Source organism: Conger conger, chromosome 13 (assembly GCF_963514075.1).
Source record: "Conger conger chromosome 13, fConCon1.1, whole genome shotgun sequence".
In the NCBI taxonomy this organism is placed as follows: domain Eukaryota; kingdom Metazoa; phylum Chordata; class Actinopteri; order Anguilliformes; family Congridae; genus Conger; species Conger conger.
In genome coordinates, this window is record NC_083772.1 from 7676003 (window position 1) to 7701999 (window position 25997).

A 25997-nucleotide genomic window follows, 5' to 3' on the forward strand; every position below is an offset into this window, starting at 1 on the left:
AAATAAAGTTTCCAGATTACAGAGGTCTACAGTGTGTGTTTTAATGGTGCAACACAATCGAGGGCAAAGCACAAATCACAAAGCTTAAAGTGGAGCGAGAGACAGCATGATTTAATTGGTTATCTAAGTGAGGCATTATACCCACTTCATATATGCTATACAAGAACCGCGGAGGCAGTTGTGAGACTGATTGTTTTTGTCTCTGATAATATGAGTCATGGCTGACAACAACATTCCTCCGATCGGTGAGTCAGAAAGGCAGAATCAACAAAAACTACAATAACCTCTCAGCAGATGGAGAATGCCGGCACTGGTACAACAGGACAGAACTATCAGTATGAAACATGTTGACAGTGTACCAGATAAGCAAGCAGCCATACTACCCCATATCCTTCTCCTGACTAATAGTGAACCTACCGTTGTGGACTTGGTAAGTTACAACTCGATGTTGTACCTTGGAGAGGTGTTGGGAGACCAGAAGAGAGTACCCATCCCTCTCCCCTGAACAGCTGTGGCTGGTTGACTTACTACGGTCCTTTAGGATCCCATGGTGCTTTATGAAAGAGAATGGGTGGTTATCCTGGTGTCCTTGCGAAATTCCCAGAAAAACAGCTGATTCACCCCTGACTCACCCCTTACAGAACCAGATTGATGACATAATCCCCATAAAATTATTTTGAAGTGACCTATACCTGGTTAAATAACGGACAAATAGAATTAAAAAATGATATTACGGTATGTGTCTGGGGATTAACATATGATTTACCTGACCAAAAAAAGAAACTGGTTTGTTGCAGGGGTCAAATTAACTAAAATGCAGAAGGAGACTAAGATGGTACTTTGCTAAGGGTTGTTGCAATCCAAGAGTTTGTTTTATATATCCATTTTATATACATATACAAAACGCGATAGATCCACAAGCATTTTTTTAGAAAAATTATATAAATCCACACGTTAGAATTACAAAATGTAACTCAATAGAATTAATGACTTACTTTTCAAACCCCTTTATTCTATAATTACCACAGTTAAAAAATATTTTCATTTTGGCCATCAAGTTAGAAAATACATGTGTTGTTCATGTTTCTTAGTTCATGAAAATGAAAACATTCATTTCATTCAATGGCATTCATGTTGCAATAAAGGAGCTTTGATTGTCCTGTGGCACTAGCACATATTGGAAAAAATAAAATATATATTTTTTTAGTTCCTGGGCCTGTAGCTAAAAATAGGCCTTAATAAATATTACCATCTTTTCTGGACATACTTACTACATACTTTCTGCATACTTTCACTTTCCTGTGGTGATTCTCTATCAATAGTGAATGCTTAACTTTTTGCTTCATCTGTCTTTTGGGTGTATTCATGTCAAGTAGACTTAAAATAAACGGATCATAAGCGACCTTATCTGGGTTTTCATAAACACTTGCGATGACTAATAGCCAAATCAGCATCAGTCAGTAGGTCAACACCGCACAACTGGCCGTTATCCCTCACAGTGTGTAAAGGCAATTACTGGCATCTTGCCTCCCCCCAATACTTCAATTTCTTCCTTTTGTCCGTACTGTAGCTACCGACCTTCCTCGCTTGCTTGGGAGTGGCAGCGGCACCACCCTAAGCTCCAAATTGTGCATTTCTGGCTAGAATTGGGAATTTCCACACGGAGCGATCAGACGACGGACACACCGTGTCTTGTGCGTTATGTGATCAAAACAAATTTCTGTTTGGCTCTGCAAGGATATAACGCAATATGCAATACAGCGGAAGTGGCGTAGTGGTGGAAATTACGAATCACTTTGCTGATTCGAAGCAGTTCAGTTCGTTCAGTTCAGTACTACTAAACGTACTAGTCTTGACTATGTGATTCGTTCACTGATGTGATCAATTGAGCAAGCGCACGAATATTCCAACAAGCAGGTTCGGTTCACTCTACTCAGTATCATTCGTCGCTCTATGTGCAAGAAGTACAGTTATAAGCACTAGCTACAAGTAAATCTACTTACTTCATATACACATTTTGTATTTTCCTTGAAATTCGTTTTTTGGTATATCCTTGGCTAAGATCACTCGAGCGAGAGTTTGTATTTGAATGTAGGCTATTAGAAAATACGGAATTAGGCAATGCAATGGCAACGTGTTTTGATCATTCCGTGGTATAGAGTATGCTATTTTTTTGAATATTGCGCGTTCAAGCGGTGAAGTTTTATCCTCTTTTAATAGCAAAAGTGTTTTTCCTCCCCAGTTGAATGTCGATGTTCAGTCACCTGTGGGGGGAGCCCTTATACAGAGGGTTTCGGTTGTATGCGTTGCAGTTGTCGATTTCAGTCATCACTTCACCAGTAGAGGAGACCAGGGATGGTTGTAACATTGGGTTAGTTGTAACATAACACCATCCATTTGACCAATAAGGGATGATTTGTGGCAATATGTTCGCTATTCAGACCCATCCCCTTTGAGCTCAGAGGAGAAGTTTGATGAATCTGTGTGAAATATTGGGTGCTTTTCACTGAGATGCAAAAGTAATAATTCTCAACTCGCCCATTATTTTGTTTAGCAGACACAAAATTGTAGGTCAGTGGTTCTTATTTTTCTTAATTAGCTGGGGTTTTTTCTTAATTAGCCTAATATATATTATTATCTAATTACTTAAGCCACATTATGTCAGGAATAGTAGACATGTCAGAATGTCCCATGATCACATTGTGCTTGTTGTGCTATATAGGAAAACAGTTACATTAAAAAACATATTTGAATATATAAGTTAATTACTTAAGTAATATTTTCCATAGATGTATTAATACAATGCAGGTTTGGCTTGTTATTATTTGTCATGTCTTTGAATTCTTCATTATCTACCAAATAGTTCTTTTCACCAATTAGGAGCCTATTGATTCACCCAAGTCTTTAATTTGTTCAGTTAAACATTTTTGACTTTACATAATCATTTGCAATATACAACAATGTGAATATGGGGCTTTAATTATTCATGGCATGCATAGCTATTTTTGTGGCTTACAGCCTGTTAAAATTGGAATTGCAATTGTGGTTGGAACCAGCACAGTGGTACACCAGGATTGAGTTTGAGAACCACTGTTGTAGGTAAAATTGTTTCCATGGTAGTTATAAGCCATTTCTCAAAACCTGCTAAAGTAGCTGGTTATAGTTAATGACTGCTCAGGTTGGGGATGGTTGTAACACATAATCCTACTAATTTACAATATATTGGTTTGGAAAGAGATTTTTTTAGAAATTAAGCTGCTTTACATTTAAAGACAAAAAAGTATAATTTATTTTCTTTTACATATATATATTTAAATGGTGATGTTTTCAAATGTTGATTTTAGAAATATGTAATTTCATATTTCCTGTTTAAGAATAAAAGTATCTACTGATCATTTGTTTAATTAATTTTTCATTCCCACTAGAAGACCCATTACTGCGGATCCGCACGCGCAAGCATATGAACAAATCATTTAGAGTGATGATGATCCAGCAGTACACTCAGTTCACTTTAAAGATTCGTTCAAAAAGATTCGTTTGTCCTCGTCCTGACCAACACGGTTTGAAATAAAATACTGTATTAATGTACAGTGACTGTGGGATATCGTTGTTATATATGTCATTATAGCCTATACGCGGAGCCAAATAGCTCCAACAATGGAAGAATGGCATTGTTTTCTTTTTTTCTTTTTTTTCCCGGAATTGCCGTTTATCGTGTTTCGCGATTAAACTCTTCAATTGCTCATGAAAAAGCATCCACAAATTCGTTGCTGACATATTCTTGGCGACTGCATTGTAGCTATAGGCGATTATCCTGCTCGTTCTTCTAAACTTAGCCTACCCCTTATTCATCTACATTACGGTGAATGTAACTATATTCTGTTTGTTGTTTTAATGAACAACAACAACAACAACAACAACAACAACAACAACAATAATAATAATAATAATAATAATAATAATAATAATAATAATAATATTAAAACCTTGTTTACCGGCATGTTCACAAAGGTAGTTATTTTAAAAGTATGCTGTGCCTACTCGTCTCAACTTACTAGCTTTCGACGGGGTAGGCTATGTGAGGTAACATACTTTCAAATCTACTTCCTTTGTGAACATGCCGTAACAATAAACTTTTTTTCCCCCCATTTTTTTTTTGTATTTATGACCTACTAAAGAAGAGTGTCTTGATTTATTTTATGAACTAACTGAAAGTACCGTTATCAACGGTTCTTTACCAAATTTTTCCAAAATTTCGAATCCTGGCTGCACTTATATCTCCCATTACCCCATCAGAAATAGGAAGTAGTTGGTAAACTATAAATTAACCTACTTCTTTCGGAGAAATGTGAGACTCTGAACATATAGTCTAAGGGGTGCGTCTTTGTTTTCAGGGATGTCCAGACATCTTAAATGGATTTAAGGAAACAACCATAGCTTGTTTTCCTTCATCCAGTTAAGTATTGACTGAAAAGTGGACGCGAAATAGCGCTACAAATCCATACAGTGCCAACAGTCACTGATAAGAGTTTCCAAAAATCATGAGCATGACAGTGCACCGGTCGATATGAAAGATTGAGTTTACAGTACTGATACCGCCACATGATTCGCCTCCATAGCGTACCAGGGGTTCGTTTACAGTTATTCTCTTCTATGTTCCGAGTTATAAATGTTCGTAAACAACCCCTGGTGACGCCAGATATCCTCGTAATTCTACGACTTGTTTTCGTCTATTGTGTACAACATCCTAAAACTGCCCTTGCTATATAATTATTTATTTAACCAGCCAATCTCGTGTCTGATTGGTTCCAGTCTGTTTCTAGCTGTTCGGCTAACCAATGGCGTCACACGGTTGTTTGTCCAACGCTGTGCAAATATAAAAACAGGGTCCGGAGAGAAATATTGGTGTAAAACGGCCATAGACACTGGTTATAGTCTTCTTTTTTACTTAACAATTTTTTCTCAAGAAGAAATAATTTTCGAACAAAAGGCATGCCAGAAGGAGAGGAGGCTTCAGATTCTACGTAGGATTTCAGTGCCATCCAGGTATGACATGTCTTACAATATGACACAAAAGGGATGCTGAGAGGGAGTTTTGTCAACATGACTTCAATACTTTTACACGGATAGCGCAGACCGAAACGCCGGTGCACTGCAGATGTTCTATCTGAATATACATGCCACAGAGCATGGTGTCAGTGAAGCAGCATTCGTTACTATATACAGTACCTTTCAGGTGCACAATTTAAAAACCGTAAGAAAACAAATCAGCTATTAGTACAGCTAATTCATTTCCTGTTGCGGTTTTTTTATTTTGTGACAATGACAATGTGTTAAGGAAAAAATGCCTGTGTTTCCATGTAATCCGTATTAAACTGCATTGCAGTAAAATCTGAATCTGAACTGCTGTATGACCATTAGCTGAATGTGAAGTGTCCTGTCCTGTGTACGTTTTCTAAGAAATTCTCAGATTAAAGCTAAACTATATGCTGCGGCTACGATTGGAAAGTTATAACCCCATTACAATGTGATGCTGATCGAAACACCAAGTATAACATAGTGACATTTAAAAGGAGAAAGGCGGGCTGTAATACACGGATAATGCCATATAGCATATACTGCGCAGCGGATAACGGCTGTGCTCTGCTACAGAAGTTGCGGTCTTGTTCTTTATCTCGGATTATGTTACGAAAAACAAACCCGTTTGTTTGTTTTCCATGAGAGCTAGTGATTGTTCGAGAGGCAGCATTAAAAGACAGCGGAAGTGGAATAGCAGGATGCGCACCCCGGTCGCTGGGTGTTTGTATCGTTGCCTACCGTTGTCAGCCGCAATTTATCTTTTAAATCTAAATTTGGCTTGTTGCTACAAAAACAGTACACATGTAATGTGAGCATGTTGAGCTGCGGGTCAGATGAGCTTCGTGAGTGTGCAGTAGGGGGTGAGTGGGTGGGGGGTTGCTGACAGACGGAGGCGCACTGTAGGAACTGGTGGTTTCAGTCCAGTTCAGACCAGTTTGCGGAGCTGTTTATTTCCCGCTGATACAGAAGTCTGTTATTGTTTGAGAGTTGATTCAACCCTTTAACAGAGAGCACAGTGTTCCTCGCAGCAGAGCACTCGCACGGAGGAGGAAATTGTCTGAAAAAACATATTCTGAGATATTACGCCATATTCCGATATGCAAGATAAATATGTTGTTTTGAAAAGACAGGGCATGGCTCGGACAATGCAGTTACATCCTTAACCGTTACATACGCTGCTAAACTCATTTTATTTTGACCGAATGAAACGCACTAAGAAGGGGGAAGGGTGTCCATCCTTGTGTGAACAGAAAAAAAAGGAACCAGATAAAATTGTTATTGCAGAAATTCTCGCGCCGCACCGGTTCGAACCGGCTGGATCCCAGTCTCACGTGCAGCTGCTCTGTGAAGTTTTTTTTTCCTTTGTAGCGACCACTTCCAATCCGGGCAAACGGGGTGGAGCTGAGGCAGGGGAATGGGTGTGGTTTATGATAGACATGCGCATGGGTGCGTGTTTTTTGGTAGTGTAGGTGGTGAAATTTTCCTCATGATAAATAATCAAGATCGACGGCACTAAAAAATACTACAAGGTAACATTGATAGCACTAAACAAATAGAACAAATGTAACAGATGTAAGTTTTGTCTTGTAGTAGGATTTGTAATGTATAGTGTGTAATAATAAAATAATCAGGTGGAGTATAATCCATGTTTGTGAAATTAAACATTTTAGGTGAAGGATCGTCATAACAAATATCAATTAGATTTTGGTTTTGAACTGTTGACTGCTAGTTATAATATATAGTATATTATAGTATAGTTTATGATATTTGAAACTTCTTATTTCATTGAAAGCATATTTAACATGTGCCGAAGACTTTTGCACAGTACTGTATATACCAATACACCATAATCAAAATTCAAATAGCCAATTCCCTCAAATCCTGTGCGTCCCATTGGAAAATGTTGGGTAAGGATGGAAGATAAATGCTTCTAAAGCTAAAGCCGTTGTTCATCACACACACACACACACACACACACACACACACACACACACACACACACACACGCACGCAGATAGAACAGTACAATACTGTACATTTAGTATCAGCAAGCCTAAAGAGATGTGTGTATGAGTCCAGAATGCAGCAGGCAGGTTATATGTGGCAATATAGCTTCTAAACAAGAGATAGAAAAATATTTGCTATCATGCTAACAGCGGAATAGACATATGTCTACATGTGTGTGTAATTTATAAAGGAATAGCCCAATCAGATCTGTGCCTCTTTTTGAATCCACAGTTGCCGGGACTTTCCCTGGAGCCTCGTCCCCTGACCGACCTCTGAAGGCACCCCTGTTTTTGTCCCTTGATCTTGGGGTCCCCGCGCGGCCATGGCTCCCTCTCTGGCTACGTCCTTCTCCCGCCGCTGGTGGATGGCGGTGACGGCGGTGATCGAGAACCTGCTGTTCTCCGCGGTGCTGCTGGGATGGGGCTCTCTGCTCATCATGCTGAAGTCAGAGGGATTCTACTCCTACCTCTGCGTCGAACCCGGTGAGCACAGAGCACAGAGCTCTACCTGTGCATCAGGTCTGGTAAACACAGAGCACAGAGCTCTACCTGTGCATCAGGTCTGGTAAACACAGAGCACAGAGCTCTACCTGTAGCATCAGGTCCGGTGAACACAGAGCACAGAGCTCTACCTGTAGTATCAGGTCTGGTGAACACAGAGCACAGAGCTCTACCTGTGCATCAGGTCTGGTAAACACAGAGCACAGAGCACTGAGAACAGAGCTCTACCTGTGCATCAGGTCTGGTAAATACAGAGCAGAGAGCACAGAGCTAGCATGTGCCTCTCATGTGCACAGTGACATTCACTGAAAAGTATGGTTTTATGTTGCAAATCATTGTTTGAAGGGGTAAAAAAATGATATGTTTGCACATGAAACATGTATAGTATGTTTCCATATCTGTCTCTTTTTCCTTATCATTCTCCGAGTGTTTATTAGCAACAGCTGCTTTTGAAGCCAGACTCCTGGCTCCTGGCTCCTTTGCTATAGCAGGACTGAACTGAAGCACTACTAAGAAAACAAACATTTTAGATGCAAGGAAGCTAAACCAAAGACTACTTCCACTACTGTGGTCAAAAGTTACCTTTCACGTTACATTTATTTCCAAGAGCAGCAGGGAGTAAAAAAAAAAGTTTAGGGCCATAGGTAAGCAATGTGGTATATTTTATTTGACTCTAAATTCCTTTGCAAAATGACCTGAAACACCCTTTACACAAAACCTTACCCTGAGATAAACCACATTCATCTGCAGGCTAGTGAAAGGAATGTCACGTGCCTAAGAAATCTGTCTAATCAGACAGGAAATGGTGAAATGTGTTTTTGTCATTTTTGAACGAATGGTGCTGATTCAATTTGCAATTATTAAATCAAAGGATTAAAATGATTAAATAAAGAACTGTTGCATGTTGCCTCTTTGCCATGGTCTGTTTGGTCTCGGCAATTAGAGTAAACATTTTGCTGTCTACTGATGCATGGTGGTAGAATAGTTTTTTGGAGCCTATTTGCCGGTAATAGTTCGATCAGAATATGTGGACAGGGAGACACCACAGCTCCCTTTGGACCCACCCCTGCTGACCTGTTGAAAATTTGTTATTTATGAACTTTGCTGACTTCCCAAAAGAGAAGCAAACAAGACCTTCCAGGAGTTGTTTATGTTCTTCTCGAGCGGCCCCCCGATCTGGGGGTGCCAACACCGTCCCCGGCTATTTATGCCGGGCGGTGTGTCTGTCACAAGTTGCTCGTCTAACCTTTTGCTGTGACCCTGTGACCCAGAAACTCCAGGATGGAGCACAGGGGGGGAGAGCAGAGGTGTGACCTCACGTTTAGAGCAAGACAAATATTTTTGAACAGATTGGCATGTTTCCCAAAAAAGGGCATCCGAGTGTTTTGAAGGTCAGATTCCATATGTATCTGACTGCGCAGTTGCACACACTCACGTGCTCAGCTTCTCCCTTTAATAGGGGTACCGGATTCAGGTCATTTTCCTGATTTAATAGTCAAACTATTTGCTTAATAGTCAATACCACTATAAGTATAGTGATGGCTCATTTTATTTTGTGATATCATTTATGCTCTTTACGTCACAAAATTGAGCAGCAATAAACTTGTGATTAAACTGTATTTTCCGCTCTCTGTTTAAACTCAGGGAATGTAGATGATGTAGCATATTGCTATCAGCCTGCTAGAGATTCATTCATTATCCTAACCCACTTATCCTGAACAGGGTCGCAGGGGGGCTGGAGCCTATCCCAGCATGCATTGGGCGAAGACAGGTCCTAGACAGGTCGCCAGTCCATCGCAGGGATATGTCCTCTAAACTAGATAAACCACCCATATTCTGGGAAGGAAATAGCTGATCCAAGAAATCATTGGGTGGGTGGGGGGGCGGTGGAGCATTTTAAAAAGGAAAATATATAAATAGAGCCATCAAATGTTTTCCACAGCCGGATGGCACATAGGCTAACACATCTTGGCTTGAAATGAGCTCGGTAGAAAGTGTGTTATAATGTGTGTATGGTTTCCATTGATGTAATGGAAGGAATATTGCAATCCCCGGAAATAATATATTCAAATACATCTTAAATAACATAAAGTTTGTTAAATATATATCTGAAATGCTGGCTTTGTTAGTGACACCTGATAACCCCTCTCTGTAATTTTGTCAGTATCTCATTGTAACTCAAACACCTCCCCTTAATTGTGTCAGTATCTCAGTGCGAGACGGAAACGCCTCCCCTTAATTGTGTCAGTATTTCAACGTGAAACTCAAACCCCTCCCTTTAATTGTGTCAGTGTCTCAGTGTGAGATTTAATCCCCTCCCCCCCATAATTGTGTCTCAGTGCCACTCAGACTCTCGTTGTTCCTGTCCATGCAGGGAACGTGTCGGTGCTGAACCACAGCCAGCCTGTCTCTGCGGCAGAAGGGGATAACCACTCGGAGCAGAGTGGCGGGGCGAGTCCCGAGGAGGAGAACCTGAAAATGAATGGCTGGACCATCTGTAAGGATCAGGACGAGATGCTGAACCTGGCCTTCACTGTGGGATCCTTCCTGCTGAGCGCCATCACTCTCCCCCTGGGCATTGTCATGGACAAATATGGGCCACGTAAACTCCGTCTGCTGGGCAGGTGAGGAGAAACCTGTACATTATGAAGATGGTTGGCTTTAAAATGATACATTTAATAAGTGATGTACAGAGTAACCATTGAAGATGTTCTGTTAAACTCAAATTGATCTAATATATGGAGCAATTTATGGCTTGAATGCACATATCAGCAAGTTATTGAAGCGACCAACCTCTCATGAAAAATCTGAGAATGAATTGCCCAGAGATAATTTTACTCCAGTAGTGACCTGTGTTATTGCCTCATTTAGTGTAACAACATTTCAACAACTGTCAAGACAATATTTTAGGCAGTTTGAAAGACAGTTTGAATCCTCTGAAAGAAACCCATCCACTAACCTACTGAGTGATGACCAGCTTTTCTCTGAGATATATCTAAGCCATATACAGCGCAGCACTGTGTGTGCCTCACCGCCATAGAAAGTCTTGAGATCACGTAAAGGTTGTGCAGCTTGATTTTTACTCCTTTTACAGTTCTTGCGGTGACTTGAAACACAGCTTTTGCGACTGCAGCAATAGTGCAAAGGTTATAAATTGACAGACGCCATTTTGTGTAATTTCAGTGGAAGCTTTGCCCTCTCCTGCCTGATGATGGCCTATGTTTCCACTAACCCCAACGGTACGTAACTTTACGCCCTTCCCCCTTCCTGCTGCACCTTTGAACTTGTTTGTGTATTGTATATCTGATTGTGTGCCTTTCTTTCTTTCTTTCTTCCTTTCTTCCTTTGTAACTGTTTTTCTGTCCCACACAGAGCTGTCAGTCCTGATCTTCATTGTTCTCGCACTGAATGGTTTTGGAGGAATGTGCATGACCTTCACATCTCTGACGGTGAGTATGTGTGTGTGTGTGTGTGTGTGTGTGTATACGTGTGTTCATTCCACCACAGAGGGGCCAGAACAGGCAGGAGATGTGACCTGGAAGTGTTGGCGGTGGGGGGGGGGTCAGGTACCCAGAGGTAGCAGAATGACAGAGCTCTGGGTAGTGTGCTATATAAGTAATACGCATGTGTATCATTTCCCTGAAGTGCTCTTCTGTGGCCTGTTGAGCAGTGCAGAGCTGAATCAGCGTAGGGCTGAGCTGAACGGTAAACAGATAGCGCAGAGTGCGTGTGTGTGTGCGTGCGCGTCGGTGGCTTCCTCCCCACAAATGACTCACTCAGTCGGGTCTGCCATGTGATGTCTGTACAGCTGAGGGCAGAAGGCAGAGCGAAACTGTCGTGGTGATGATGAAAGAGAAGCTCCCAGTGCGTTGCACTCCCTGGGGGTCTGACTGACACAACGCTGCGGCTAATTCCGCATCCGCAGGGACTGGGCTAGTAACGCCAACAATAGGCGCGCTAATGTTGCGGCTCTATTGTGCAGTTCGAGGTGCTAAATGTGTCCGGGGTGAAATTTGAGGCGGTATGTGGTCATCTATAGGTATTCATATTGGAGGTGCGTTGTAACCTGTATAAAATGGCGACGAGTTTGAAGTCAAATTATTTATAAAATATATATTTACGAATTATATTTTTATATTCAATGACCCATTTTTTTCTATTACCAATGCATGCTACTTTCCCAGCTAGTCAGAGTTGTGTTTATTCAGAAAAGTAATACATTACATTAATGGTATTTGGCAGATGCTCTTATCCAGAGCGACATACAGTTGACTAGACTAAGCAGGAGACAATCCTCCCCTGGAGCAATGCAGGGTTAAGGGCCTTGCTCAAGGGCCCAACGGCTGTGTGGATCTTATTGTGGCGACACCGGGGATCGAACCACTCAGTCACGTACCTTAACCACTACACTACAGGCCACCAGTCCTACTTGCTCTACTGGTGTAGTTGGATAGCAAGATGCAAAAATTCCTCCACAACGATCATATCATTAGTCACATTAGTACAATGATAAATTGCGTTATATTTGCAATACCTTTATTTCACAGTATCACATTCTCAATTATCTAATTATTGGACCCAAAGATAACTATGCGCTTCTGACAAATAATCCTTGGTCCGAGCATTGAGACAAACAATGAACAAACAGATAAGTCACACAGGATGTGGGGGGTGGGGGGCGGGGTCAAAGTATGACCAATGGCATGTGTGAAACAAACAACAGTGGATAGCCTGGCAACACTGCTAGGCCAGATATCTGGTAACTTGGACATTATTCTCCTTTTACATGGATCTATGCCTACACTGACACTATTATCTATTACTAGGCAGTCTTAATGCTGGTATTCATCCACGTGATGTAAATACCAGTGATAAACCAAGATAAATTCACAATCTGTACACAGTACTGACTGTGGCCTGTAAACACGTCGTTTTAATTTTCCTAGCCTTTCTCCAGGGAGGTATTGAGTCGACTGGGATTACAGTATCTCAGTGCTCACCTGTGACCCCTACTGATCAATCAAACTTGTGTGTGTAAGCTTGTCGTGCGGGCTGTGGTGTGAAAATAAGCAACTGCTTCACATCGCTGATAGTGATGATGGATGACAGGACAGGTGATAGGTGAATAGGAGTGGGAAATGATTGGGACAATGGGGGGAATGCGTTAAAAGCAACAGCGTTCACCTGTTGGGGAAGCGTTAGTCCCTTGTTTTTCCAGGTTCTGTTGTAGAACTGTGGTCTTGTTAGTGAAAAACATTTCTCTCTGTTTTTTTTCCCAAAGCTGCCAAATATGTTTGGTGACCTCAGATCAACTTTCATCGCCCTCATGATTGGGTCCTATGCTTCCTCTGCGGTCACCTTTCCGGGGATAAAGGTACGAAACACCTGTGCCCTTTCTCTCTCCTACAGCGTGTACATCCTGTAATTACACTCAGTACGTCCTGTAATTACCATTAAAACAACCTCTGCTGCTGCTGTACTGTAGAACATCCATTCTCGGGGTTTTTTTTGGGAACTAGTGAAATGGACATAGAGCACATCAAAATAAAAACAAATTACTCCACAAAGACACACAGTGTTTTCATTTCATCAACAGTGCAGGAAAATGTAGGATAACACCTCCAAACATCAGAGGTTCAGAAAGTAAAATCCAGGTTCAGAAAGTAAAATCCAGGTTCAGAAAGTAAAATTCCTCCCCAGTATTTACATCCAATCACCTGGATTTCCTAATAAGCACAATTCTTCGGCCAGGGGGGAGAACTAATTAGTGAAACCAGCTGGCTGAGTTCCAGGACTTGCAGGACTTTCTGACCCCTGGAATGTCCACCTCTGTCAAACATGCAATAACACGCTCACTAATTCCTGTGGATGCTCTAAAGAATCCACCGGCTTGTCGTCTTTCAAACAGCAAGCCAGTTGCTTACTTACAGTCTCTTGGGCCTCAAGTGTCAAGTCATGTGATGCATTTACAAATAACAAACATGAGCATTAGGATAATAAACAGATAAAGCTCTTCCCCGAACCTGGACTTCTCTCTGCGGTTTTGGGTGTGTGGCTGGGATGCACTGCTGAGATTCAGAGCTGGTGACGGGCATGGCGGTTGATAATGTGTTTGCGTCGCATTCCTCAGGTGGTGTATGACCTGGGCGTACCTTTCGTCACCATCCTGCTGGTGTGGGCTGGCTGTGCCGGCCTCGTCTTCATCAACTGCTTCTGCAACTGGCCTTTGGAACCCTTCCCTGGACCGGAGGACATGGACTTCACGTGAGTCAGACATCATTCAAGTACAAGAGCGCAAGGACAAAAAAAGAACATAAGAACACACAATGAGGGGGAAAAAGGATATCATCTCTGCCTATAATTTACCAACAAACTGACATTTGCACACACAGCGAAGCAGAGGAGCAACTGCAGACACATTTGCTGAATATTTCTACTTCTGTGCTATGCATACTAATTTCCTGGGAGTGGGGGTGGCCTGTAGCATAGTGGTTAAGCTACATAACTGGTACCGCAAGGTCGGTGGTTCGAATCCCGGTCTAGCCACAATAAATGGTCCCTTTGGGCCCTTGAGCAAGGCCCTTAACCCCCCATTGCTCCCCGGGCGCTGCACTGTGGCCACCCACTGCTCCAAATGACTAGGATGGGTCAAATGCAGAGGCCAAATTACCCCACGGGGTTCAATAAAGGTATATTATTATTATTATTATTATTATTATTATTAAATGTCTGTCTTACTTTCTGACAGAGTGAAGATCAAGTTCAGCTGGCTGGGCTTTGATCACAAGATCACAGGAAAGCAGTTCTACCGGCAGGTGACCACCGTGGGCCGTCGCCTGAGCGTGGGAAACGCCATCCAACACAGCACCAAAGACCTGGCTGCCCAGGAGGGCAACAAGCTCTGCCTCTCCACCGTCGACCTGGAGGTCAAATGCCAGGCTCAGGATACATGTAAGACTTACATTTTACAGCCATGGTTAAATATCAAAGGTCTGTCCTTGCTTTAATTATGTGGAGTGGTCCACGATATGTATATACCTTTTTTTTTTTTCGCGTTAATTTTGAAATACCGGTAAAATGAAAGAAGCACGCGCTCTACTGTGCTAAAAGAAGGTACAGGATGCAGGTACATTTACAGACAATCAGTACAGTAAAATAGACCTGGGGCCACCAGCCCCGGTCCTGGAGAGCCACAGGGCCTGTGGGGGCCACAAGCCCGGTCCTGGAGAGCCACAGGGCCTGTGGGGGCCACAAGCCCAGTCCTGGAGAGCCACAGGGCCTGTGGGGGCCACAAGCCCAGTCCTGGAGAGCCACAGGGCCTGTGGGGGCCAAAAGCCCGGTCCTGGAGAGCCACAGGGCCTGTGGGGGCCACAAGCCCGGTCCTGGAGAGCCACAGGGCCTGTGGGGGCCACAAGCCCGGTCCTGGAGAGCTGCAAGGTTTACCAGTTGTCTGTTACTTGGCACTTACTGACAAAATAAGCAGTTAATCCCAGTTAATGTGCCGCAACTGTTTTTTTGTTTTTGTTTTTATTTAGCTCTAAACTGGCCACTAATTGGTTTTAAGTTGGAATACAAAAGCCTGCAGATCCTGCAGCTCTCCAGTACCAGGGCTGTGGACCCCGTTAGCGGTAGCATTAATAGCGTGTTAGCGAGGGTTCAGGCGGTTCAGACCGCTAGTTTGGATGAGGGCACCGGGGGGGCCAAACTTCACAGAGCTGAAGCCGATGTGTACACTCGGGCCCTTTGTCTGCACTAACCCAGATATGTAGAGCGTAATTAGGAAAAGGGTCCCCTCTTCCCCTCTGACTGGCTGCATCCCAGCAGGGTCTCCTGAGAGGGGCTTTTGTACCAATCAGACCATGCAATCGAATCGGACAGCCTTCCTAGAAACCCTAAAATATTTCATTGTGTCTGGGGCCGGCGCTAGAGGGGGGGAGGCAGAGGACAGGTAATTGCTGGGGGGGGTGGGTGGGTGGGTGGGGGGGGGGGGGTGATTACCACAACGGGGTGACAGCGGCATTTTTGGAATGCAGAGGGATGGTGGTGGATTTACCTTTACCTCCCCACCCCCCCCCCACCGCCTGACTTTGAGGGATGTGATTTTTCAGGAACCCAGCAGGCCCCCCAGGGGGTGCTTTAGGGTAACCGGTGACAGGTTAGAGGTTAGGATTGCAGGATGAGGCACTCGGACCCATTAAGGTCCTGCAGCAGGATGTTATCCTGCAAGTTGCTGACACGGGTCAAGTTTACTACTTCTGCTTGAGTGTGGAATTCGAAAGTTTGAGATCACATGGCACCAGTCAAACAGCTGTACACTGTATGTAATCCAAAATTTGTGTGATGAATGTGCTTATTGAATGAACTCAAATTCATTCAATTATCTGCAACGACAGCCCCTTTCATGTGCGAGTGTAGACATCCGGGGTTCTCTGAAACACCTGGCCATCCCAGCCCGCTTCTTTTCACAGCAAGACTAAATCTAAGCTTGCATACAGCTGAGTCAGAGGAGGACCTTTTCAAATGCAGCTTAACATTACATTACATTACATTGGTGGCATTTGGCAGAGCAATGTACAGTTGATGAGACTAAGCAGGAGACAATCCTCCCCTGGAGCAATGCAGGGTTAAGGGCCTTGCTCAAGGGCCCGACGGCTGTGTGGATCTTATTGTGGCCACACCGGGATTAGAACCACCGACCTTGTGTGTCCCAGTCGTTTACCTTAACCACTACGCTACAGGCCGGCCCCATGCTTTAGCATGCGCTTCATGGCCGTCTGATCGACACGGGTGGCTCGATAGCGAGGAGCGCAGACTCCTAATCGCCTGCACCCTCCCACTCCCCGGGTGATGCAATCGACATCTGCCCTATCGAGCTACCGACCACAATCGGTCACTGGCTTTGTCTGGTTCTAGTCCAACGCCGACCATCCTTGTAGCACAACACAGCGCCTTAATCAAATGAGCCACCCAGCTGCCCATCGTAACAGTCTGTCGTCGTACATGTTTTCTGTTCGCGTTGAGAACACGATGTCTGCATTTCGTAGTTGACCTTGCATGGTCTGGAGGAGAGAGCATGGTTGTTAGCGGAGCTTGTGGCGAGCGTTGCTAGGGCAGTTCCCACGGTGACACAGTTCACCTGTGAGCCAAAAGCCCAGGATGTGGTAGGACGATATACACTCAGTGAGAACTTTACTAGGTATTTATTAGACTTATTTTTTTTTACTTATTAAGTGCTCTGCTGCTGTAGCCTATCAACTTAGAGGTTTGAAACAGAGGTTTGTCTTCTGCATGCCACTAATGCGTGGTCATTTGAGTTACTGTCACCTTCCTGCTTCGACCAGTCTGGCCCTTCTCCTCTGACGACAGATTTTTGCCTGCAGAACTGCTGCTCACTGGGCGGTTTTTTTCCACCATGTTGTGAGTCTAGAGACTGCTGTGCATGAAAATCCCAGGAGATCATCTGAGATACTGCTCCACCCTGTCTGGCAGTGACAGTCACTCCCTAGTCGAAGTCACTTAGATCACATTTCTTCCCCATTCTGACATTTGGTCTGAAAAACAGCTGAACCTCTTGACCACGTCTGCATGCATTTCGTTGCTGCCACACTATTGGCTGATTAAATATTTGCATTAGCAAGCTGGTGTACAGGTCTGCCTAATAGAGTGAACACTGAGTGTCGGTCGTATAAGGATAGCGGGGGATAGGTCACCAGGGAGCTTGCCTCTGCCCTCCATGGCAACCAGACTCTGTTTACTTAGCTGCTTCATGAAAGTAGCAATCATTAGGCCATGATGTCAGCTCAGCTGCTGTTCGGAGAGTAAACCGGGGGAAAGGTAACTAAAGGTCACATGTTGCAGCCCCTCAAGGTCTGGGGCAGCGCAGCCCTGAGCTAAACATGGCCGTGGAGTGAAAGAAGTGCGATGTAAACACTGGCTCTCTCCCTCTTCTCTCTCTCTCTCTCCCTCTTCTCTCTCTCCCTCTCCCTCAGCCCCGTCGTTCATGCAGAGTGTGTTCAGCCCCATATTCCTGCTGAGCCTGATCACCATGTGCATCACACAGCTGCGCCTCATCTTCTACATGGGAGCCATGAACAGCATACTGGAGTCCCTGACTGAGGGAGACCTAAATAAAGGTGTGTGTTTCTGTGTGTGTGTGCGTGAATGCATGTTTGGACTGTGTATGTAGGTGTGTGTTTCTGTGTGTGTGTGTGTGTGTGTGTGCGTGCATGCATGTTTGTGTGATTACATTGCTGGTGTTTGGTCATATTTGGAGGTGTTTTGTGGAGTTGTGTTGTGCGTGACCCCAGTGCAGACATAACACTACACTAGCTGTAGGTCTGTAACCCTCTGTACCTTTTCTTCAGCCTCTCTGTTCTCCCTCCTATAACACATGCTGGTCTCTCTGTTCTCCCTCCTATAACATATGCTGGCCTCTCTGTTCTCCCTCCTATAACACATGCTGGCCTCTCTGTTCTCCCTCCTATAACTCATGCTGGTCTCTCTGTTCTCCCTCCTATAACTCATGCTGGTCTCTCTGTTCTGCCCTCTATAACTCATGCTGGTCTCTGTTCTCCCTCCTATAACACATGCTGGTCTCTCTGTTCTGCCCTCTATAACTCATGCTGGTCTCTCTGTTCTCCCTCCTATAACTCATGCTGGTCTCTCTGTTCTGCCCTCTATAACTCATGCTGGTCTCTGTTCTCCCTCCTATAACTCATGCTGGTCTCTCTGTTCTCCCGACTATAACACATGCTGGTTTCTCTGTTCTGCCTCCTATAACACATGCTGGTCTCTTTGTTCTGTCTTCTATAACACATGCTGGCCTCTCTGTTCTTCCTCTTATAACACATGCTGGCCTCCTGGTGCTTTTCAGCGGAGAGAATGGAAGAGGGTAAGACTGAAAGCTGGATTATTTTAGCATTCCAACTCACTGTTCATCACCCCCAACTCATTCACATAAAGCAGAAAGTGCTGAGTATAAATCGCAAGAGGTTATATTTATGTCTTACAATGTCTGTCAGACCACACTTGCTGGGCACCACACTGGAAGACATTCAGAGGCTCTTGAAAATAGCGAGTAGAGTAAAAAGGAATGGAAAAGTTAAGAGGAAAACAAGAAGAAACTTGTGAAGTGTGTGTGTGTGTGTGGGGGGGGGGGACTAATGGAAGTTTTTCACTGAAATTCATGAAATGGATGAACAATTGTTCTTCAATAGATTTCTCAGGTTGAGTTATGTCACCAGAAACAGGGGCACAGGAGGAAATGAGCTAAAGGTATATCCACAAGGGTTGTGTGAGACAGATTTTTTGTGGAGGAAAGGCAGAAACCCTGAGGTTGTTGACACAGTGGATACACTTTAGCCTGTCAGTGAATAGTGAGCCTGTATGGGCTGAATGGTATGACCTCATCATTATTTATTCTTATTTCGTTATGCTCTGTAAACATGAGGGTGAGCCTTGTATGTTTTCGTGCTCTTTTCCATTCTCATTGCATGCATTTATTCTATCTATTCATTCAATTCCTTCACAGAAAATGTTCAGAGTTAAATCAACTCTTACATAGTACATATGGTTCTTTGTGGGCTCATCTGTGGAATAGTGGAATATTAGCACTGGGCATTTTACTCTGTTCATTCCATCCATTTTGGGCTCGAAGGAAAATCCATTCAAAAGAAGAAATATCGAAGATAGTATTGCATTTCACTAAACCTTTTTATGAACCCCATTGACTGAGCACTCTCCCCCCTCTCTCTCTCCCTCTCAGTGAGTCTCTACACCTCCATCTTTGGAGTGCTGCAGCTCCTCTGCCTGCTGACAGCCCCTGTGATTGGCTACATCATGGACTGGAAGCTGAAGGACTGTGATGACGGAGACTCTGCTGGGGACGCGGCCAAGTGAGTGTCTCGTTACATTACGTTACATTACTGGCATTTGGGCAGACGCTCTTATCCAGAGCGACGTACAGTTGATTAGACTAAGCAGGAGACAATCCTCCCCTGGAGCAATGCATGGGTTAAGGGCCTTGCTCAAGGGCCCGGCGGCTGTGCGGATCTTATTGTGGCTACGCCGGGATTAGAACCACCGACCTTGCGTGTCCCAGTCATTTACCTTAACCACTACGCTACAGGCCGCCCCCTAGTGTCTCGGGCCTGCGGGCCGCCCGCCCGCCTGCCCTCCCTCCCCTCCGATCCAGCCTTCCTGCGCTTCATCTCCTCCCGTCTCCCTCTGTTCTCACTCCCGCCAGGAACCAGGTGCAGCCCAAACGGCGAAGCAGGCAGATCCAGAAGATCACAAACTCCACGAGGGCCTTCCTGTTCACCAACCTGCTGCTGGTTGGCTTTGGCGTCACATGTCTGGTGCCAAACCTGCCCATTCAGGTGACATTCTATACCCCCCCCCCCCCAGCCTAAACTCCCTGACTGCTTACACATTTCATCGTTGTACTATGAATACCACACAACCACTACTACAGTAAACCCCTGTAGCACAAAGTTCCACGCTTATTTTATAAAGCTGCAATTCCCCAGTTACTCAGTGCTAGTTTGCCCCCTGGTGGCAACACTGTGGTACTGACATAAACCCAATTGAGCTCCCACCAGTTCATTAGGCAGCAACTGACTTTTAGCACAGACAGGAGACTGTATGTAACTTCAGATGAATTCGCGAAGATATGAGACTCTCCAGACTTATGTGCGTTTGTGTTTCTCTCCTATTCCAGATTTTTTCCTTTGTCCTGCACACGATCGTGCGAGGGTTCATCCACTCTGCCTGCGGGGGGCTGTACGCTGCCGTGTGAGTAATATATCTCTCACACACACACACACACACACACACACACACACACACACGCATACACACACACACAGAAACACACACACACACACACACATACATACACACACAAACACACACACACACACACACACACTCACACACACACACACACACACACAAACACTCACACACACACACACACTCACACACTCACACACACACACACACACAAACACTCACACACACACACACACACACACACACAAACACTCACACACACGCACACACACACACACGCACAAACACACACACACAAACACTCACACACACACACACACACACATACATACACACACACACACACACAAACACTCACACACACACAAACACACACACACACACACACACAAAAACACTCACAAACACACTCACACTCACACACATACATACACACACAAACACACACACAAACACAAGCAAACACAAACACACACACACACAAACACACACATACACACACACACACACAAACACTCACAAACACACACACACACACAAACACACACACACACACATACACACACACACACACACACACACACACAAACATGCACACACACACGTACACGCACACACACACACGCACAAACACACACACGGTCGGGCTGGGGTGCGAAGCGGGGCTGGGCGCGAGCCGCGGCTGGGCGAGGCGCCGCCACCGTGCCCCCTCGTCCGCCGCCGCCGGAAAGGGATCCCCCGAGGCGCCCGTCGCCGCTCCCCTCCTCTGCCCCCCCCTCCTCTGGTGGGGGCGACATGGCTCAGGCAGTAAGAGCAGTCGTCTGGCAGTCGGAGGGTTGCCGGTTCGATCCCCCGCCCGGGCTGTGTCGAAGTGTCCCTGAGCAAGACACCTAACCCCCAAATGCTCCTGACGAGCTGGTCGGGGCCTTGCATGGCAGCCAATCGCCGTCGGTGTGTGAGTGTGTGTATGAATGGGTGAATGGAGAAGCATCAATTGTACAGCGCTTTGGATAAAGGCGCTATATAAATGCCTGCCATTTACCATTTACACACACACACACACACACATACATACACACACACACAAACACTCACACACAAACACACACACACACACACACAAAAACACTCACAAACACACTCACACTCACACACATACATACACACACACACACACACAAACACAAGCAAATACAAACACACACACACACACAAACACACACATACACACACACACACACACACACAAACACTCACAAACACACACACACACACACAAACACACACATACACACACACACACACACACAAACATGCACACACACACGTACACACACACACACGTACACACACACACAAACACACACACACACACACACAGTTCCCTGGGGTGGCAGTGTAGTGTAAAAAGGTTTGGAAACTGAGTTTCTAGCTGAAGGCTTGCCGTATTTATTCGCAGATGAGGCACTGCCATATTACTGTTGAGCAAGGTCCTTCACCTGAATCTCTTCACCAAATCCAACGGCATCACTGATTGTGTTTATTAAAGCGACGTGAGGAGGTTGAGCTGTCATCTGGCAATTATAGAGTGGCTGGTCCAATCCCTGGCCCTCTGGGCAAAGACGTGTTGAAAGTGGCCTTGAGCAAGACATCTAACCTCTGCTTGCTCTTGACGAGTTGGTTGCCGCCTTGTATGGGGCTGTCTTTCGACGTCGTGTATGCGTGCGTGAGCGGGTTCGCGAGGGGCGTTCGTTGTAAAGCCGTAGTCGCCGGGAAAAGCACAATAGAAATCCGTTCATCATTTCCCAGTTAAAAGGACGTGCCCTGTGTGAGTTGCCCGGTTCAGCGCTAATTGCCCGTATCATTTGCCCGTATTAATTGCCCGTGTTATTTGCCCGTCTTCTCCAGATACCCGTCCTCTCAGTTTGGCAGTTTGACCGGGATGCAGTCCCTCATCAGCGCGCTGTTCGCCCTCCTGCAGCAGCCCCTGTTCATGGCCATGATGGGGCCCCTCGAGGGAGACCCTCTCTGGGTGAGCCCCTCCCTGCGCACGTACACAAACACGTTTAAACATTTAGTGTGCCCATCTCTGGCCCTGATTTAGCTCCTTTTTCAGGATCTGACATCGTTTCCTCTTGCCCGTGTTTCAATAAATATTTAATCATTATTATATAACACGTCTTCATACTGGGGATGATTTGATTGGCTGGTTTGACTAGCAAACCAGTCTAGCCACAATAAGATCCGCACAGCCATTTGAGCAAGGCCCTTAACCCTGCATTGCTCCAGGGGAGGATTGTCTAGTGCTTAGTCTAAAATCAACTGTAAGTCGCTCTGGATAAGAGCGCCCGCCAAATGCCATTAATGTAAGTTAATGTAATATCATGTCTCCATTCCGTTTTCTTGATTGGCTGGTTTGACAGTCTCGTGCCTCCATTCCGTCTTTTTGATTGGCTGGCTTGACAGTCTCACGCCTCCATTCTGTTTTTTGACTGGCTGGTTTGACAGTCTCGTGCCTCCATTCTGTTTTTTTGATTGGCTGGTTTGACAGTCCCGTGCCTCCATTCCGTTTTTTTTGATTGGCTGGTTTGACAGTCTCGCACCTCCATTCTGTTTTCTGATTGGCTGTTTTTGACCTGCGCAGGTGAACGTGGGGCTGCTGGGGCTGAGCATGCTGGGGTTCTGCCTGCCGCTCTACCTCCTCTGCTACAGCCGCCGGCTCACGCGGGAGAAGCGCGAGCGCGAGGAGGACCCCAAGATGCACGTCAAGGTCTGAGGCCTTCGTACGGAGAGGAAGACGGAGAGAGGGGAACGCGCAGGGGGGGGGGGGGGGGGGCAAAGACTTTAAATCACGGCCCTGTGATTATCGCTCCTCCCCCCCGCACCTGCACTCTACTCGTTCTACCAGACATTCCTGAAAAAAAAACAACAAAAAAAACAAACGCACAGACACAGGTGTCACGTCCCACACACCCCTGCACCTTTCACGGATGTGCATGGAGCACAGCTCGAATGGTGACGGAAAGCACATCCCTTTTCACGGTCCCCAACGCCATGGCACACACCTGTATACACACTGTGAAAGATGCACACCGCTCATACGTTGGAATTCACCTTTCCTCAACGCACACGTGCAGAGTGTTCGACCGGGGAACCTGCTGCCCCTGTTATTGAGAGCATCTGAGGGAAGGACTGAAGGAATGACGGACAGAAGGAAGGAGGGAGAAGAAGGGAGAAAATGAGAAAGGGAGTAAGGGAATTTTTGGACAGGGTGCACCTCCGAGCTGGGCCAGGGTTTCGGCAGCCCTAAACAAAATGTTGTTGTTGTGCACCCAAAAGAAAAAACCTGAACTGTGTGGCCCAAGGATGGTTGTGACCTTAAATGACTGCATTGAGTGTTTATGCCAGCAACCACCTCTGGTCTGCCCCCTCAGTCATGTGTCAGGATGCTTCTCTTCTCTGTCTCTTTTTCCTTTGTTGACCATTTCCTGTCCTGAAAATCACAGTAAGAACAAAATTAATGGCACTCAAAGACTTTCACCTTGGGAAAAGAGAAGCCAAACAATATGATTCCTCTCGCATGATATTATCTTTCTCTTCCAGAATTTTTAACACCAGTATTTAACATGACTATTGCAGAGAAAGGCCTGTACCCTGAGATTATAGGTACCCATAGTTTACTCATGTTTGAGAGTGAAGAGATTGCGAGTTTGGTGGAATCTAGAAGAGCCCTCCTTCCTAATGTTTTCATTTCATATATCGATCACAGTGTTTTTTTTTATTTTTTACTTGCATTTAATCTCACCTTTAATAGCCAGATTATTGGATGAGCTATGGAAGCAGTATTGAGGTACGCTTCAAAGTTTCAAGATTTCTCCCTAACATGGTGCTAAACGATAACAAGAGTAGCAGTAATATTTTTTAAATGGGAGGAAAGGAATCACTTGCACTTTCTGTCATAATGTTTTCCTAAAAGACAGCAACAGGATGTGGACCTGTGTGTGTTAAAGGCACATTCAGAACAGAGTTCATTCTATTAGTCAGTTCCGCCTGGACTGAACAGCCTTTGCTGCTCTTGCACAGCCTGTAGTCTGGTCTGGTCATGGCCGTGTCCCCCCTAAAGAAGTAGTGTCTCCCCGGACACACCAGCAGGATGTTTTTATGCACTGCAATCCATTGATCTCGCATTACTTGTCCTCCTTGACTTCGACGACGCCAGTTGTCCGCTTGACAAAGCTGACACACTCATATATATTTATGTAAGTCATGTTCAAAGTTTAAAAGGCGTACGTCGAAAGGAAGGGCAAATGGCCTTGTGGTGAAATTGGTTTCAGTGCTCAGTGGCCCTATTCCTGCCGTGAGCCCTCACCTGTGTCCGTAGGATATCCCGTATGTGCTCCCGTGCTCTTTGCCTGCTCTTCCTCTCATTGAACCAAAGCCATGGCTGCTGCTGCTGAATGGAATGGCTGGATAGCATGTTAGCTTCGCCCAGAAAGCAGGTCCTGTCGACGGGCAGAATTGTTTATTTAGCCTAGTTGTTTGTAGAACTGATTGATTTGCCATGTTTCCGTTGAGTTGCGCTGATGAAGAGCAGAGAGGCTGCTGGGAGTTTGGTGTCACAGACCGTGGGATACAAGCCTGAGTGCGGACACTGTTTGTGTGTGTGTGTGTGTGTGGGGGGGGGGGGGTTAGACTGAGAGATATCAGTGTAGCGGTTTCTGGGTACATGGGGGGCCTTGTAGCATGTGCAGGTACGAACGCACAGTGCGGGACATGAGCTCAAACCCTTCACCAGCTAAGACCATCCAGACCGTGGGGCACCAGAGCAGAGCATACCCTTTAAATCCCATGCATGTATGACTTTCATTATTTTTTTAAAACCACTGTCCTTATTTTACTATGACCTTTCAGTATATTTGTGTACGTTTTTTTTTTTGCAATATGATTCATTTGAAGGTTTCGTTGTACCTAATGTCTAGAGTGTTATAGAAGAAAGAACCCCCAGAGGTTTATTTTTGTGTCGGACCGTCAGTTCTGAGCAATACTTGGTTGTGTGAGCCCTTATCCCTGGGTGGACAGATTAGACTCTCCCTCATCCCCCAGCCACGGATGCTGTATGCCCATGCACCCGCCAGGCCTGCCATTGCACACAGGGATTCCCCCGCCACGAACGCATATAACCACAGGCAAATGAAAACAGCGTTGTTCTTTTCACCATCTTCTGTAGTTTGTCAGTCACGTTGTGAGAAAATGTGGTTTGGCTTAAGGATGCAGTAATGAGCAAAATGAGCACACTCCTCTGGCTGGTGTGCACTGTACCAGACTGCGCTATGGGTGTGCATCTCACACTGTACCAGGGTGTGGGGATGGTTAGGCTGGTATATTCTGTAGCTGGGTGTGGGGATGATTACGCTGGTATACTCTATACCAGGGTGTGGGTAAGATTAGGCTGGTATACTCTATACCAGGGTGTGGGGATGTTTAGGCTGGTATACTCTATACCAGGGTGTGGGTAAGATTAGGCTGGTATACTCTATACCAGGGTGTGGGTAAGATTAGGCTGGTATACTCTATACCAGGGTGTGGGTAAGATTAGGCTGGTATACTCTATACCAGGGT

At 45.1% G+C, this 25997-nt stretch overlaps 1 protein-coding gene across 1 annotated transcript; it reads left to right on the forward strand.

Annotated features, from left to right (window-relative positions):
* Positions 1 to 4913: 4913 nt before the first annotated feature.
* Positions 4914 to 25048, forward strand: LOC133107205 (large neutral amino acids transporter small subunit 4-like). The gene is made up of 14 exons (XM_061216146.1): positions 4914 to 5046; positions 7318 to 7568; positions 9961 to 10210; positions 10770 to 10825; positions 10959 to 11035; positions 12868 to 12960; positions 13717 to 13850; positions 14335 to 14537; positions 17576 to 17719; positions 19351 to 19480; positions 19831 to 19963; positions 20305 to 20378; positions 22287 to 22410; positions 23023 to 25048. Exons 2-14 carry the CDS (start codon positions 7409 to 7411, stop codon positions 23152 to 23154), a joined length of 1710 nt encoding a protein of 569 aa, XP_061072130.1. The 5' UTR covers positions 4914 to 5046; positions 7318 to 7408; the 3' UTR covers positions 23155 to 25048.
* The last annotated feature ends 949 nt before the right edge of the window (positions 25049 to 25997 follow it).